This window comes from Eptatretus burgeri, chromosome 6, assembly GCF_056783735.1.
Source record: "Eptatretus burgeri isolate ZD-2024b chromosome 6, Ebu_testis_v1, whole genome shotgun sequence".
NCBI classification, from domain to species: domain Eukaryota; kingdom Metazoa; phylum Chordata; class Myxini; order Myxiniformes; family Myxinidae; genus Eptatretus; species Eptatretus burgeri.
This window is the reverse complement of record NC_140966.1, coordinates 54865084-54883431: the sequence shown is the minus strand read 5'-3', so window position 1 is coordinate 54883431 and position 18348 is coordinate 54865084. Positions and strand designations below refer to the sequence as shown.

The window sequence follows — 18348 nt, the reverse complement described above, 5'->3', positions numbered from 1 at the left end:
CTCAGTTGTCATAATGTTACGATGCTAAATTTTTGAGGTCAAGTTGATGTCTTGTGTAAGCTGTGCCAGACACACAATGAGCCAATATGGCAATGATCAAGCAGGAGAACCAATCAGACAGGAAGAATGAGTTTGTTTTGCTTTGGAGAGTTTATTTCATGTCATGATTCTTTTCTCATGGAATATCTATCTACTTGTAAGTTGTACTATATGTTCTCTTCAAATTTTGCTTTTTTACTCTTTTGAGAACCTCTGTTCCTTTTTGAATGTTATTCAAAATTTATTCAAGGACTTGTTCACCTTGACTCCATCAAACCGATCCAAATTTACAATTTCTTATTGTGCAGGATACATATCATTAATGCCTCGACTATACTATAATGTCATAAGGAGAGCTTCCCGAATTCCAACTTCCACTTACGAATCCGCCAGGAGTGTTAAGGTTCAAAACTGTGCGATGAGACAAGCCTTTTGAAACAAACATCATCCGATTTATGTCACAGTAACATAAAGTATAAAATTTGTTGCTAAACTTACGTCTTATTTGTTTCAACGTGTCTTATAAAAATGTTGTAAGAGGATACTTTCTTGCAGGCTAAAACAAGCTTATAAATGTGTAGTTCCAGCTCTGCACAATTTTGGCATGATAATAGGGTCATGTATTTATTAGTCCCCTACCAGTTTCACTGGAGGGGACTGTAGGTTTGCTCTCCGTATATCCGTCCATCAGTTCCACCTGTGGTTTTTCAGACTTTTTCCCATACTCTTTAACATATTCAACTGAAATGTGATACATGGCTTTATTATGATACGTTACAGAATAAGTTTGAGTTTCAGGGCATTTCGTCAATTTCTCACAGAGCTGTTCTTTTTAGACTTAGAAAATATCACATCTGTAGGGGACATGTATATTGCAAAGCAATTCTCGCTCTTGTTATTTGTGTCAGAGGGCAAAATTAAGAAACTCAAATGAAGGGGTGTGCAGATGAAAGAGAAGTGGAGGGTATTACATTGCAAGAAGAATGCAGAAACAAGGGAAAGGAGTGAGCTTGAGAGGAAATAGTCACATAGGGGATGGAAGGGGGGGGGGAATGAATGCATGTGGCATACATCAGAATGAGAGGGGGTTCGAGGGGTTAAAAGAATTGTCATATTGCATACCTAATAAATATGAGATTGTAGCCTGCTCCAGCTTCCTCACTTGCATAAAGGCACATGAATGCATGGGTTCATCAGATTGTTTACATTCACCATTATTATAGAAATCTTATCGATATCTCAAGCCATTTCATTCATTGTCATCTTGAGTTATTTGCCCCATAGTGGGTCCAAGTGTTGCCAAAACAGATTCTTGGACAAGAAAAAAATACTGGGTGGTTTGACATTGCCTTCCCAGCAGGGCCAATAATAGATCATGGCAGGAATTTTAAATTTGGCTCACCTACTCTTTTTGAACAGAATGGCCCACTCTTTTTCAAAGTTACTGTCCAGGATATTTGATATTTGAAGTCACTATACCATTGAATGCCAGCAAGAGGTGCACTCATTGATGCAGCACCCTGCCTGTGACGTTCCACGATGACACTTTATAGTGAGGCTGTGGATGTTTCACGATAGAGGTGTAATTTATTGAAATCAAAGGTGCTTACCATTTATATCAGAAAGGTATAACAACAAACACAACATAACCAGTATTTACTGAACAAACATTTGAGAATAACGAAACTGAAACAGGAGCTGTTGGGCAGGATTGCCCTGAACAAAAAAAAAACTATTGTACCCAAAATAACAGTTGGTCGGTTATGTATTATCCATTTGAACCAATGGCTCATGAAGTTCGGAAAATAGGTTCAAATCCCATGTACTATATGCAATGTTTGCCCATTGTATAGGCCTACTAATGTGCTTTTAATTCACAATAAAGTACAGTGATGTATACTGATGTCCTTGTCATGCATGTGATTCATGCAACAGGGAAGCAGTTAGGTGGAGGGGGTAAGGATCAAAATTTCTGCCACATTTGCGTACCTAATAACTTAACGACCCAAGTTAAAAAAAATGTTAGCATACCTGGTTTGCTGACAAGATGGCCTACAGGTACGCACTCTCACCTCTAAGCTAGCCTAGGTTTTAATCCTGACCCAGGCATAAGCTGTCATCTGGCGTTTCATAGGCAGAAGGCAGGGTAATTCATCAATGTGTGTGCCGTCCCTTTGATAGATGTTAAACTGGGTCTCCCGTCTGCTGGAATTAGGTGGTCAACGTTAAAGATCCCACGATGTCCTTCGCAAAGACAACATGAGCTATCGGAAGCACCATGAACAAATTACAAATTCCTGCCCTCACTACTGCTGGGAAGGCAATGGCAAACCACCCAATATAACCATTGCCAAGAAACTGCTTTGGCAGGACTGATCCTGCTTTCAGACAGAACACCGGAATACCAATATGAATACCTGATTTCAAGAAATACAGTTATCAGAAATGGTACCTCCATGATGAAATAACTTAGTACATCCATGAGAGATTTATACGAGGGCAAAAACGCCACTCAAAGAGCAGTTTCATAGTCCAGTAGTGAAATTCACTTCGGATGGATTTGTATGGGTAGTGCAGCAAGATGTAGTTTAATTGGCTGTAGTGCAACCATTAGCTGAGGAAAATCATTGCAAATGCGGTCAAGCAGGATGGAAGTGCTTTGTAAGCGGATATCTTGGCGCTTATGCTCAACACAAAGAGCGTCTGAAGAGGTGCAGAGTTTTCGGTGAGATCCGTCAAGCACCGCTTGCAGTACCTTGGCACGTGCTTGCCATGCCACAATCTTAGTGAGGTTCTACAGGGGATAGAAAGAAGAATGAGTGTGATATTGTTATGAATGTTTTAATTTTAATCCGTCACCATTAATCATTCCCATCATGATGTTGATGCAATCATTCTCTTGAAATGTCCAACATCAGTTGTCAATGTAATGATGATATTTAGTCGGTGCAGTTTTAACAAAGATACATCATTGAGGACACAGCCCACAAATGCACCATCAAATGGGATGTTGTAGATTTTACTTTTAAGTAACAAAAAAATATAACGGTTGTACAAATGTAAAAGGTATATAAATAAATAATTGTTTCAGAGTTGTGTGTTGGTTGTGGAGATGGTAAAGTGTACATCAGTAAATAAATAATTCGAACATGTATTGGTGGTGGAGATGGTAAAGAGTGAATTAATAAATAATGGTTCCCAAAAGCATATACAATCCTGTAGTATTTCCTCCTGCAAAAAAAAAAAAAATTGTCAAATTTCAGAAATGTAATTGTGTTCCATGAATTTTGTCTCCGATTCAAAAATAATTTGACGGGTCTCTTGCCCAGATATTGGTGAATACTTTTGCTGAATACGAAAGAAATGCGTTCAGTCATTTTCGAGTCGAGGCTCTAAATGGACCCACAGACGGGTGGACAGACAGACTGACAGGACCCAAAATATACGCCCCCAGAAGGGTTTACCCCAGGTTGGGGGTTAATAATTTTTTTTTTCAACAGTTTTAGGATCATGACTCCATATTGTGCCATACAGTACCCCCATCCCACTTATAGGCAGACAGCAGCTACATCATCACTCTGTGTTGATCTGATAAATGCACCATGTCCTTCAATCATAGAAAATCTCAGTCTCACCCCGTCACTTCGGAACGATCATCAAATGAATTCACCTCTCTATTTCCTTGGTCATTCACTGGAAGATGTTCAGTCTCTTGATCTTCGAAGCCTCACCATTAGCCATGACCTCCACTAGGCTGACCATATAGCAGCCACAGAATGGGCATCCTCTGTAGTTTCAATTCTTTTCTTCAAAAATCAGAACTACTCACAGCTTTCAAATCCTTTGATTTTTTTTACGTAGCTCTCTAGTTTTTGTGCCGCTGCTACTCTTCCCTCTGCACCAAACTACTTCCCTCTGCAACACCAAACATTGGTGACGTTAAATATCCAAAAAGTGTATTTTGTGAAGAGTCAGCGAGTCCTCACTGTCTCCCTCAACAAATTCCAAACAACTTCACCGACTGACTGACTGCTGGGAATGCAACAACCAACCCCTCAGATAAACTTTGCCAAGAGATTGTTTTGGCAGCAACAACACCCTGAAAAGATCATGGTACATTGATAATGATGATGGGCAATACAGTAAGTCTGTTCCTGTATAAAAAGTCATGCACACCACAAAGTGTAAAGACTTTTGCTCTCATCCCCATATGAGTAAATTTCCTTCTTGCAATCATTTACTTTGAAGCTCTATTAGGATAAACCAATGTGATCTCAACATGCCCAAAATGATGCTGTCTTGGTTCAAAATTTTATATCCCTAAATTCCATTTCTGCACCTGTAAATCATTTTTGGAAGTGAGTGAAATGACAAGATGTTGAAGTTATATTCATGCTACAACATCTATGTTCGCTGATATGTATGTATATTATTGAAATAAATTTAATTTCAAACGTTCCATCTGCTCTTTCTTACCATTATTTTTTGCTCCTTCATTTGCTCTGCCTCCTGAAACTGATTATAGGAAGTAACTTTGCATTCGTTCACATGCTCTTGTCTTCTCGTGAGCTCCATACGCAACACTCCATGAGTCTCCTGCATCTGTGTTAAGGTAGTGTCGTAGGACGTAACATCCTGCAAATAACCAGAAGTGAGTGGGTAGAGATTAATAAATTCATCCACATGAACTATAAAAATGTCACATCTCTGTCTTCCATTCAGGAATCCTTATTTTTGTTCTTACTCTTTGTCCTTTTTATGTTATTATGCTTACGAGGAAGAGTACCCGTCACCAGTGACGGGAAAAGCAAGCAAAAGTATCCGTCCCCAGTGTCAGGAAAGTTTTCATTAATTTATCTATTTAAATAATGTTCCATGGACTTTAAAGAGGTTAGTTGTGTTGCACTCTTGGTTTCGCTCAGAACCAAAGCTCTCAGTTGCTTATACCGCCCACCGCAAAATGGTGGTGCAACATAGGGCGGTGGAGGTTGGATTTGTCTCAAAAGAGGGCAAAATATTCTGGTTGCAAAATAAGATTTAGTGTCACCATTACTCATGCCTGTTCTGCCATCATTTGAAAAGTGAATGTTGAGCTTTTCACAGACAATGACATTCACGGCAGCAACAAAGGTGATGGATTACGGCATGTCCAATTAATTAATGGGAAACGGGAATGGCTCAAAACGTTTGGCAGGATTCCTTTGGTGTGCTTCAGGCATAAATGCGAAATGCACAAACATAAGGTGTATAAAGCAGTAAGCACAGCCTCCATTGTTCCTGAAATAAAATTAAAAAAAATAACATGGGTGGTTCATAGGCATAGTACACTGGCTTGATTTCTCAATACCTCGAAAAAACAGCTCGGTTATGTAATGAAGCCAAAACATTCCTATTGCTTAAGCGCATATATAATACATAGTGTTTATATAGCTTGGATTTATTCCAATTCCACGGGGCCTTCAAAGAATATAGGAAGGCTTCAAGCCTGGGGCCCACACTGTGCTGCAACCTTACGACATTTGAAGATGCTTTTAATCATCGTTTTTGGTGTTTTTCACACTGAAGAGAAAAGTTACAGAGAACTCACAGCAATTGTGAATATAACACTTCTGTTTGAAACAATTTTATCTCCTGGTCCACTGAGTGTATTATTTAATTGTATGCAGTTTAAATAAATCGTTTTTTCCCGCAATTGAACTCGAGATTTCGACATAATTGTTTGGGCCATGAGTTCCGATCATAAAAATATTAAATCAGATTTCAAATATCAGATTTTATTAAACATGTACGATGATCTTGCCAGGAGCCAATCACATTGCATCTAGCTTCACACAGCCAATCAGTGTAACAGCTAACAGATGAACGACAGCCATACATGTCAAAATATGTATTTATGTACATATATATATTTATATAAATATATATATATATATATATATATATATATATATATAGATATATATATATATATATATATATATATATATATATATATATATATATATTGTTACGAATTCGCGCCCGCCGGCGTGCGACGGCCACGTAACTCGAATCGCGGCACGTCGCCCACCGGACGGACAATCCAGTCGTGACCCTCTCGGACTAACGCCGGGAACCAGTCACGGGTGGACCTTTCGGTCTCACCGCGATCGAGCCAATCAGCCCCCGCGTGGGATAGGGTTGCTCGCCAAATTCGACCTACCTAAGTACCCACACGGAGGGTAGACCGGGCGATCGCACCTCGCCGCAGGTCGACTTCGGACACGGGCCACTTAAGCGACCCATTCCGTACTATCGGGATAACCGAGCGGTGTTATCGTCGGCCTCGACGGTTCGATTAATTATCGGGCGTATTCAGCCCACTACCAACCCTTTACGTGAAGCAAGATGGGGATTCAATGAAAGAAATGACGAAGCGAAGCGGGAAACAGTTCAACACAAAGCACATTTATTCGCGATGAACGGAAAGCACACATATACAATTCCACCAAAAGCACATAGAAAAAGAAGAGACACAATGCAATTTTACACAAAAAGCAAATGTAAAAGCGAAGACACAATGCAGAGCTAATACCGACTACCGAGCACACGGCAACACTAATACAATTCTACTTCACAGACGGCGCCGACAACACATACCCAAAACCAAGAAAAAGAACACCCTCAAGGATGAGGCGGGCCTGAGGCCGAGACCGGGTCGGGCCTACCCGTCTGGTGATGAGACGCGGAGCGGCGATGGTGCCTCAACTCCGCGGGCCTCGCGGACAGTGTCTGGTAGGGGGTGGGAAAGGGGCCCCCTTGGTCGCACTATCTCAGCGCGGGGGGAGACAGGAGGGGGTTGCTGATGCTCGGGGGAAAGGAGGATTTTTACTCTGCCTCGAGTCCCGCGACGAGCGTCTCCACCTCGACCAGGTCGCGCCGTCGGCCTCCCTGGTGTGCAGCTCCCGGCACGACGCGAGCACCCCCTCGTCTGCCCTCGCCGCCTCTCCACAGCTCCGTCCTCTTCGCTCCGACTCCAACGCACACGACGACGACGACGACCAACTCCTTCTTGCTTCTTCTTCCCAACTCCACCGACTGCGAAGTCTTAACTCTGCTCTACTGACGAACGCGGTCGCTTATATAAGCCCCGTGGCTTCGCTCTCTCATCTTTGACCCCCTGCCTTCGACCTTTCACCTCGCTCCCCATTGGCCCGAGAAAAAGTGGGCGTGAATGCATTTTGATCCATAAATTTGCATATAGCGATCGCCCTCCAACGCCCTGGAGGCGGGGCCAAATCGCCCCTCGCTCACCGATTGGACGGAACAAAAGTGGGCGTGTGTCGTTTTTGATCCGTTTTTGGAGCGGAAAATCCGTGGTTTTGGACACGCTGTTCGGCGTGCGCCCTGCACGAGTCCAACACCGGTACCCACAAGCGGCGCAAGAACGGTGGCGATGCGACGGTTGCGAGGTGTGACGTGAAGCGGCGCCGCGGTGGGTGGTTGATGTTGTGGTTGGTGGTGGTAACAATGGCGGTTGGTCCAAAATAAAGATAGTAAAAGAAAAACGGCTATCCTGAAGAGTCGCAGCACGCATAAATGACATGTATTCCCACTAGACAACGGGTTTGGGCCTAACTACACATATACTTACCGAGATATCTCACCTAAGGGACCTGAATGGTGGTTTGCGAATTTGGTAACCACAACAATATATATATATATATATATATATATATATATATATATATATATATATATATATATATATATATATATATATATATATATTCTCCACCATGCTGAAGTTTACGTTTTGTATCCTACTGAGAGGCCAGATCTGGATCAGAACCTGAACCAAAATCGACTCGGCTTTCTCTTGTCACCTCACCAACTCATCCACAACTTTTTGAAATATCATGCTATACAGTACAGTAAACCCTCAAATATCACGGGTTCTAATATCACCAGTTTCGACCAATCGCATACAACCTATTATGTTCCGATTTCGTTATCGTGGGATTTCATTTCGACCAATCAAAGTTTTTGAGCTAAGATGAGTCATCGTTTGCATTGCATGCATGAATGATTACCTCCCATCCTGAGCCTTGTGGTGTTTCTTGTGCTCCATTTTTAATGAGCACAAACGTAAAGCGATGGACAAAGTTAGTTGTGCCAAAAGGCAGAGAAAGGTTATGATGTTGGGAGAAAAGATCAAGTTGTTAGATCTGTTGGCTTGAGGAGCAAAAGCGGAATCTGTGAGGTCCACCATTACGGGGTCAATGATTAATGATTGTAAGGAGAACCTTTCCCATTGTACTCTTCCTCATTCCCAAACCTTCATTTTTCAACTCCATATTCAAACCTCATTCTCAAACCCTCACTATCAACCTCTGTATTTGAATCTCATTCCCAAACCTTCATTTTCCAACAATATATTCAAACCTCATTCCCAACCCTTCATTATCTAACCTGTATTTGAGCCTCATTCCCAAACCTTCATTTTCCAACTCTGTATTCAAACCCCATTCCCAAACCCTCAATTTATGACATCCGGACTCAAATCCCCATTCTAATACCTCATTCTCAAACGCACATTTTCAACCGCGACTCATGGATCAAATCGATGTGCTGAAGCATGTTTTTAACACGGACAAGACGGGATTATTCTGGGAGAGGATTTCATACCTCACAGCTTCCTGTCCGAGTCGAGAAGATTGGGATTCAAGGTAAGGTGGTTTAGGATCGTGTGACCGTTACCCTTCTCCATTGTGGCAATGCTGCAGACGACTTTTTTGTAAAGCTAATATTACTTTTCCAATTGCCTTCTCTGCTCCCCCTTCTCCCTCAAACATCAACATCCCAAGCTAAGTCTTGTGTTTTCTATTTATGGCAGAGTACAGTGTGAACATTACGTAATATGTTTACCTTCAACCATCTCGCTGTTTTGTAATAAATTTAAAAGGTAAAAGTTTTGTGTTTTTGTTAAATTTACACCATATTTATTTTATTTTCATGTTCATTTCAATGTTAACATGCAATATACAGGGGCGGATCCGGGGGGGGGTGCAGGGGGTGCGCACCCCCACCTTCGGACTTTGCACATGTTTTGGTTTCACTTTTGCACAAACTGATATTTTCATCCTAATTTTTATCTCCAAAAAACAACAATTCATTTCCATTTTGTCAGCATAAAGAGTGCCTCAATCAATGCAGGACCCACCACATTGTAGTCAGCGGTGATGCGTGTGTGTGTGTGTGTGTAGTGTGTGTCAGGTTGAAGTGAGTAATCTGGAAGTATTATCAGGGTGCTCCGCACTATCGGGTGGACAAGTCCACTAACAAAGGAGGGGGTTGGGAGTTGTGTTGACAATGACGCGCATGTTCGAGTGCAGGATATGCACGTGTCATTGTCAACACAACATCCCTCGTTGAATCGATTTAAATATTACAAATGACTGAAACAAAAGAAAAAGAATGAAAATGTAATGCTGAAATTATTTTTCTTTCATTTCAATTAACTATAAATATAATTATTCACCGTTTGATTCTGGAATCTTCCCTGGTTGAACTTTTCTGAATTAGGCATGAATCACCTTTGAGTGTGGGGCGGGGAAGGCATCCCTGCTTTTTTTAACTATGTGTCAAGGAGTCCATGAGTACAATAAGGTTGAAAACTCCTGCAGTAAAAATGGGACAATAATGGGCCTGAACTCGCACATCATTTGCAACAGACTTGTGGTTTATAAGTTGTTCCTTTTAAGCAGCCAATATAATCCTGCTTGATTTTGAACAACGACTCTGATGCAATTTCACTCCGCAAGAAAAATATGTGCATTATGAATCGTAAATTACATCACATATATCACGCATAATTAACCTGCTCACCAAGATGTTACTTATCTCAGAGCCAGTTAGTTATCTCAGACCTGAGAGATCCCAGCCTGTGATATCTCAAACCATTCAAACTAAATTTGAGCTTGCTCACCTCTTCTTCTTCGTGATTATCAATGATTACAATCAATGATTACAATCAAACTAAATGCAGTGTGCAGTGATTATATATTAGCACTCTCAGTTCAGTGGTGGGGGGGGGGGGGTGAGAGGCAGAGGATGCGGCTGTTTCGGTTCCATTGATTCAATGCCCTCTGTAGGTTCGAGCAGAATTTTGAAATTTGTTCATGGTGCAGGCAATAGCTCGCCTACTCTTCGCGAAGGACACCATGCGGCCATGTGGTCTTTAACATCCATCAACTAATGGCAGCAGACCAGACGCCTAGTTCAACGTCCATCTGAGGGACGACATACACATTGATGTCTCGGCCTGCATCCAAAACAACAGAATGACAGTTTACAGCTGGGAGGTTACTTAGCTCGACTTCAGTTTACTCAGATTGATCATTCGGATGCACTGGTGGTAAAGTTGGCAAGAGCAAATGCATAAACAATCCCACCTTTTGTGCACTTCGAATTGCCCTTCTCATTTCTCCGAGCTTGCGGTGCAGGTCTGCCTGTGTGGAAGTACTTGTTCCACACCGTTCCAGTGCCTCGTTGTGCATTGTGATCGACTCCCGCCGTGACACAGCTGCCTCCATGTCACGCATCAGGTCCATCTGCTGTCTCTTCAACTGTGAATACCGCACCTGGTGGTGCCCCCAGGGCAGCAAATGTGACAACGTTATTGATGTGAAACGTATAATGAAGATTTCATACTTTACTTCCTTTTGTTTACTTTCAAAATTAGAGAGAATTTAAATTTTGGTCTCAAATGTCTTTGTCAGGCTAAAGCATTAACAAGAAAAAGATCCAAGTTATCTGCATTACAAGAAAAATAGTCCAGCTTTGTAAAAAATATATATATAAAAAGGGGTAAGTTATGTTAATTATTTAATATGACAAAATAATTTGGCCCCCATTTAGTGGAGTGCAGGAGTGGGTGGGGGAGAAAGTTTTATACAATATTTACATTTAAAGCTCCAAATAACTTATTTCTGTAAACGTTGTTCACTTTTGACGTAGGAGTGGAAGTGTGCAAGAGAAATTGAAGTGTATAAGACAAAATAAGTTGAACCTACTGTAAAGCAACAGTTGAAACCCGTGTTACCGTTTAGCAATTCCAGTGTTTCCCACCAATTCAAATTTGAAATATCTCCTACTACTTCTTAAACAGCCACAATTAATCCCACCTTGCAGGGTTGCCTGAGGGAGACATTTTGGCCCAAGTCTTTCACGAACTGGAGGTTTGACCATTGACTGGAGCTGAGTTGGGAAATAATTTGGAATTTGTTAAAGGTACCACGATGATAAATCACCTACTCTCCACAAAATAAACCATGGGATCTATGACGTCCGCCAACTAGTGCTAGTAGGCTGGGGGACAGTGGAACCTACCTTGCACCCTGCCTGCGACAATTTTTCACTGATACCACAGTGTTCATATATATCCCAAGTATCATAAAAAAGATGTTCCCAGAAAAATAACTCATTTGCACCATGCTTTATGAAGCTGTTTCCATTTTTGCATGTAATTATGCTATCCAAACATTATTCTACATCTCTGACAACAAAGGAAATATGTTCACCTTATTCCTTGACCCTCCAAACATATGTGTAGATTCCTCATTTACAAATTTCCATCTACCAGAAGTTGAGATATTTATGAAAATGAGAATTTCCATAATGGCGGATCCTAATTATCATATCAATGCATTTAAAATTATTTCCACTACTTTTACTCAAACAGAAAATAGTTATGTTTCCCTTAAACACCAACAGACATCATAAGTCGCAGTTATGTATTATATCAGGCCCAGGTAATTAATTATATTGATTAATCTGATTTCGCATGATTTTCGAACGATTCATTGTGCTTTGTATTTTATGCTAATCAGCCTACTTTAAAAAATTCAAAAATATTAATATTTTTTTGCCAACCTGGATTGTATCTGGCAACACTTAAGTAATGTTTTTTGACAAAAAACTGACATGTTTGGTAATTACAAGGAAAGAAAATGGAAATTCTTGCATTTTTGTGGGAATTATTGTCTTTAATTCAAATTTAATTAATATGCAAATGAGCTAATTAGCATAAACAAAATATATATTTAATACGTAAATGTATAAGCTTTAATTTGACAACAATTTTATGATTTTATGTTTATATTTGACAGAGATATTGACATTTTGCCAATCTTTGTGAGATTCGTCTATTTTTGATTGGTTGCCATGGAAAACAGCTTAATAAAGCATGGTGCAAATGAGTAATTTTTCTGGGAACATCTTTTTTCTGATACTTGGGAAATATACGAACACTGTGGTATCAGTGAAAAATTGTCGCGGGGGGGGGGGTGCAAGGTAGGTCCCACTGGCCCCCGGCCTATAGCAATCAGCACAATAAGCTTTGTGTCACGCTTGCGAACATGCTTACGATCCTCTCATGCCTGGTGAAACACAGAGCCTCTTGAGGAACTCACACAACTTCCGTCTGTATTGGGCCCACTGACTGATTTATTTGAGTGGCCAATCCAGGTGGTTTCTAGCTCGCTCAGCTCCTTTTCCACTGTATGCCACCAGGTTTCTGTAAGTCATCTGAACCTCGGTCAGCCATCAAGCTTCCAGCATATCGCTCTTTTTGTGATGTTGTTGTTTGACATACGCATTGCCTGCAGAATTAACTCCACCTCCTCATTTTCATTTCCTCCATGATGTTTTCTTTCCAGTCCTTCTTTCTAACTCTTTCTTACTCACTCTATCTAGACAGAAGATTTGCAGAATATTTTTGGAACAGCTGAAAATGAAGGATTCTATTTTTTTCTTTCTTTTTTAAATAGTAGTTATGTTCACCATTGGAGGGAGGAGTGTGGTCAGAGTCAGAAGTGAGGCATTAATACAGTCCATATGCTTGTGGTTTAGCATAAGTTATTGTATTAATATGGCATATGTAAAGTTGTCTAGTGTATAACCTGCTTGGGGGGTTAGGGTGGAGTGGAAAAGGGCTTGTCCAACAGGGTAAAGCGAGATCAGGTGTTCCTCCCCATCTGAACTGTATCAGGGTCGGACAGAGAACGCGCTTTAAAATGGCGGCTCAGATGTTCCTCCCCATCTGAACTGGATCAGGACCGGACCGAGGACGTCCTCTAAAGTGGAGGCTCAGGTGTTCCTCCACATCTATACTGGATCAGGGCTGGAAAAAGGACGCCATCTAAAATGGTGGCTCCACATATGTTATGTCCATCCCAGTGGATGCATCACAGCTAGCGATTAGTACTATGACAGACCCTGATGCCTGCCTTGTGATTGGTGAAGGGGAGTGGCAATGTAAGCCAACCACCCTTAGCCCGGCGGGTGCCTGCACTCCGGCGATCATGGCAGGCACACCCACAACAAATGTGATTACCGCTGCCACTTACTCGGGCCCACACGGTTGCACAGCATCCCTGAATGGACAGGTTGTGGCCTCAATGAAGGGTCATGCAATCTGGGGCTGATGAAGGCGGCGGTGATTTAACTCCAGTGGTGTACGAGATGGTGCCCGTGAAGGTGTGGATATACCTCGCAGGGGTTGGGCTGGCACTCCCTGGCCCTGTGGTGTGTGACTTGGCACCCCCTAGATTAAAAAGAGACCTCGCAGGTGGATGATCCTGCCGGGGTGTGCGTGGATGAACCCACCAAGGGGTGAGTGGATGCCCTGACCAAGGATGTGGATGGACGTGCATGCTGAGGAATGCATGAACGAGAAAGTCTGCACACAAGAAGCAATATTTCGAAGGGAATTGCTTTCTCTCGACAATACTCCTTCAAATGAGGAAGCAGGTAGTGCCAGAACCAGTCCTCAAATATGGCAAGAGTAACCCATGCTTGCCTGGTGTTGGCTTAGCGGTTAGGGTGGTGGCTTGGGATCCTAGGGTCCTGAGTTCGAGCCCCGTTCCACTGAATTAACACCAGGGGGTTGACTCAGCCTGTCATCATTCTGAGGTAGGTCAAATGAGCAAGAGTATACTGGTAATAGGGCCACTGCATCAGCAGCATAGCCATGCCCTGAACCAATGATGCAACCAGCAGCTAAAAAAAAGACAGCACACAAAGGGAACCCATGCCTTTTTGTTCAACATCCACATTATGGGAAGAGGGCCTTTGCTGATTCCCTTGAAGGCCCATGGATTATAGCCGTGGTAGACCAAGATGGGCTTCAACTTTTTTTAAAAAGTAATAAAAAAAATTTATTATTGTTTTTTTTTTATGGGCACTTCCATGAGAGAGAGAGAGAGAGGGAGATATATTGGGACCAAACTCTGTGCAGAGCGTTGGTGCTGCTTAAGCAGTCTCCTTGGCAATTGGGCACAATCCTGGACGGGTCGCCACTCCAACAGAGTATACCAGCAAGCTGGCACTCATTTTGCCGACCTCAAAAGGATGACAGACCAAGTTAACCCTACCTGGTATTAATTAAACAGCTGAGCAGGATTTGAACTCAGGACCCCAGGATCCAAAGCCAACCACGCTAACCATTAAGCCAACACCAGGCATGCACTTCTGTAAAGTCAAGTTTATGTATGTCGAGCATACAGTATGTAACCCGAGGATGCCCGCCTTGTGATTGGTGAAGGGGAGTGGCTATGTAAGCCACCCAACCTTGGCCCCACGGGTGCCTGCACTCCAACAACCATGGCAGGCACACCCACGACAAATGTGATTACTGCTGCCACTTACTCGGGCCCACACGGTTGCACAGCATCCCTGAATGGACAGGTTGTGGCCTCGATGGAGGGTCATGCAATCTGGGGCTGATAGACATCATAGACAGGATGAGACATCCTGTATATATGTATTGTATATTATATTGTTATGAATTTCAGAATCCGACCCAACGAATGCATACAAACATCTAGGTCCTCAGACAGTTATTTCCCTAAATTCATGTCCAGGATAGACCCATCCCCATGGCTGGTGGGATTCTAACTGTGATGCATTGAGAAGGGTAAAGAATAGATTCTCTCTTATGGAAAGCTTCTTTTTGTCTTTACAACAGACACATTCATGGACGTGAGATAGCCGTTAACCCAACGGAGGCCCGACACCCGCCTTTTTCCATCGATGTTCGACACCCACCTCTTTCACAAACGTTGAAACCCGCCTTTTTCCGTTGACGTTTGACACCCCGTTCAGCAGCTCTATGGACGTGATCTGGCTCTTTTTCGTATCGGGCTGAACATTGAGGTGATAATTGTTGTTGACGTTTTATGAGCGCTTCACGTTTTCGCTCGGTAATTCCAGCAAATGCCTGCTTTCTGCCCTTTATCCAGCACCACAGGCATGGCGTCGTGGGTCGGGAATGATCCCGGGACGAAGGGTTGTCACAGGCAACGATGTACGAAAGGGCGGGGTGGATTTGGCTGGAGTCTGCTGGAGGCTCCGCCCAGACTGGCCGCCTATAAAAAGGACGAGAGGACCGTTTTTCCAGTGAGTGAGTGAGTTGGTGTGAGTCAGTTGGCGATAGCTGGTTGCGGTTCTGACAGGTTTGAGAGTCAGTTGGCGATGGCTTTGAGAATTTTGCGACAGTCAGTCAGCAGGGCAACGGCTATTTTCATTGATTTCCTGTCAGAAGGTTGCTTCGTCGATTTCCTGTCAGACGTTTGCTTCATCGATTTCCAGTCAGACGTTTGCTTCGTAGATTTCCTGTCAGACGTTTACTTCATCAATTTCCTGTCAGACGTTTACTTCGTCGATTTCCTGTCAGATGGTTGCTTCGTCGATTTCCAGTCAGACGGTTGCTTCATCGATTTCCTGTCAGACGTTTACTTCATCAATTTCCTGTCAGACGTTTACTTCGTCGATTTCCTGTCAGACGTTTACTTCGTCGATTTCCTGTCAGACGGTTGCTTCGTCGATTTCCAGTCAGACGGTTGCTTCATCGATTTCCTGTCAGATGGTTGCTTCGTCGATTTCCTGTCAGACGTTTACTTCGTCGATTTCCTGTCAGACGTTTACTTCATCGATTTCCAGTCAGACGTTTGCTTCGTCGATTTCCGGTCAGACGGTTGTTTCGACAATTTCCTGTCAGACATTTGCTTCGTCGATTTCCAGTCAGACGTTTGCTTCGTCGATTTCCGGTCAGACGTTTGCTTTGACAATTTCCTGTCAGACGTTTGCTTCGTCGATTTCCGGTCAGACGGTTGCTTCATCGATTTCCAGTCAGGCGTTTGCTTCGTCGATTTCCAGTCAGGCGTTTGCTTCGTCGATTTCCAGTCAGGCGTTTGCTTCGTCGATTTCCAGTCAGACATTTGCTTCGTCGATTTCCTGTCAGACGTTTGCTTCATCGATTTCCGGTCAGACGGTTGCTTCATCGATTTCCAGTCAGAAGGTTGCTGAGCTGGTGACAGTTGGTGATGGCCTTGCAGCCTTACAGTTTCTCACAGCACCTCAGCTTTTCACAGCTCCTAACAGCTGTCCGTCGGTTGTGGCTCCTGGTGGTTCCTGACGGTGGGTGACGCTCGGACCGTTGATGCTGGTTCTGCTCGAGACCTGCTCTTGGCGTACCTAATTCTTGGGAGTGTTGGCGGCACAACAAGGCTGGGCACTGGCAACTGACAAGGCACGCTTACACATTTCAGGACGTTTTATTTGACGTACGACGACTTCTACTTGGTGAGCGAGACTGGATTTCTCTTCCCCTGAATGATCTGCTGGGAAACCTTATCTCGTGTTTTATTGTTAATTAAGGCACGGTGATAAGCATCTGCTCTTTGTTTCTTTTTCTATCAGTGCCTGATTATTTATTTGCTTGCGATTATTTTGATTGATTTGGAATTTATTTATTTTTACCACATGGAAATAAAAAGTTCTTTTATTTATTTATTTTCTTATTAATAAGTTCCTTTGTTGACGTTCCAACTTGTCCGTGCTTGTCCTTTCCTTCCATTGATCCAGCATTGTCCGAACCTAGATAGACTGGGAGGTAATTACCACACAAATTGACCTGCAATAGTCAGCACGCACCAGCGGTTAAACGCTCGGCTGCCCTAATTAAGATCTAATCAATATAGGATTGGTGCTTTGCCGAAGGCATGCTCCCCGTTGAGGAAACCACGTGACCTCTAGTTAAACAGCAAAATTTGACGGTGGACACTGGAATTCGTGGTTAACTGATTGGCGTTCATGGTTCGACACCAAACCACCATACCACAAAGTTAATCGTGAGTGGTGGCCCCAGGTCCGGCTCTTCCGAGGATAAAACAAGGATTAAACCCCCTCATAATACACTCGGTACCCATGGCCGTAACAATATCTATCTTATATATCTTATATATAACTAAAACTGTCATCGTGTATATATGTATGTATGTTCCCAAAATACAGCCAAAATGGTACATGATAGCGCAAAAAGTTTAGTGCCACCTTACTCACCATTCTCCTGCGGTGTGCAGTATCAAGTTTCGTTTAAATTGGGAAACGGAAAATTATTAAATCGGGCAACTAAAACGTCAATTTTTCATGTTTGTTTGTCCTTTATAGATGGCCAAACCGTTGGATAGAATGAGATGAAACTTGGCATATGTGATCCTTGGAAACGGACATAAGGGGATCAAGGTCAAGGTCAAGGTCAAAGGTCACGGGGTCAAGGTCACCGGATAACGTCAATTTCTCAATTTCATCCGATCGAGATGGGACCAACGCCATTCAACAGATAACTGTACCCGCCCACGGGCGGGTACTTTGCTAGTATATATACTATATGTATATGTGTACATATACTATATGTATATGTGTACATATATATAAATATATGTACACATATACATATAGTATATATATATATATATATATATATATATATATATATATATATATATATATATATATATATATATATATATATACCAGATGACCCGTGAACCCGTTGGGTTCCTGTTGTGGTGGTGCTTGATGAAAAAAACCATTTCAAGAAAAAAAAAAAGATAGCTACAGTGAACTATACCACTGAGGTTGTTTGCATTGATCAAATAATCCCGAAGAGTACCTGACTGAATGGTTAATTGATTTTTAAGTAATTTTTTGTTGCCCAATTTGAACGAAACTTGATACTGCACACCACAGGAGAATGGTGAGTAAGGTGGCCCTAAAAAATTTGCGTTATCGTGTACCATTTTGGCTGGATTTCAGGAACATATATATATATATATATATATATATACATATATGCAAGCCAACCACACCCTGCTCGTCCTCATACTCCTCACCCCCTCCTTGTACTCGACACTTCCCTCACCTTATCTTCCAACCCATGCTCTCAACTTCCCTCCTTTTCTTCATGCATATATATATATATATATA

General features: G+C 42.3%; 1 protein-coding gene across 4 annotated transcripts in view; it reads right to left on the bottom strand.

The window, feature by feature from the left end:
• Nucleotides 1-1602: 1602 nt before the first annotated feature.
• Nucleotides 1603-18348, bottom strand: part of CCDC40 (coiled-coil domain 40 molecular ruler complex subunit) — a 191596-nt gene continuing 174850 nt past the window's right edge. For 3 of the 4 annotated variants that reach the window (XM_085885112.1, XM_085885111.1, XM_085885113.1), the window contains 3 exons: nucleotides 10473-10661; nucleotides 4516-4674; nucleotides 1603-2833 (listed from right to left, as the gene is read on the bottom strand). In XM_085885112.1, coding sequence (XP_085741238.1) covers nucleotides 2585-2833; nucleotides 4516-4674; nucleotides 10473-10661 — 597 coding nt within the window. In that variant the 3' untranslated portion in view covers nucleotides 1603-2584. Of the gene's footprint in view, nucleotides 2834-4515; nucleotides 4675-10472; nucleotides 10662-18348 lie in introns of those variants that run through there. The other variant, XR_015059209.1, reaches the window with a different exon arrangement.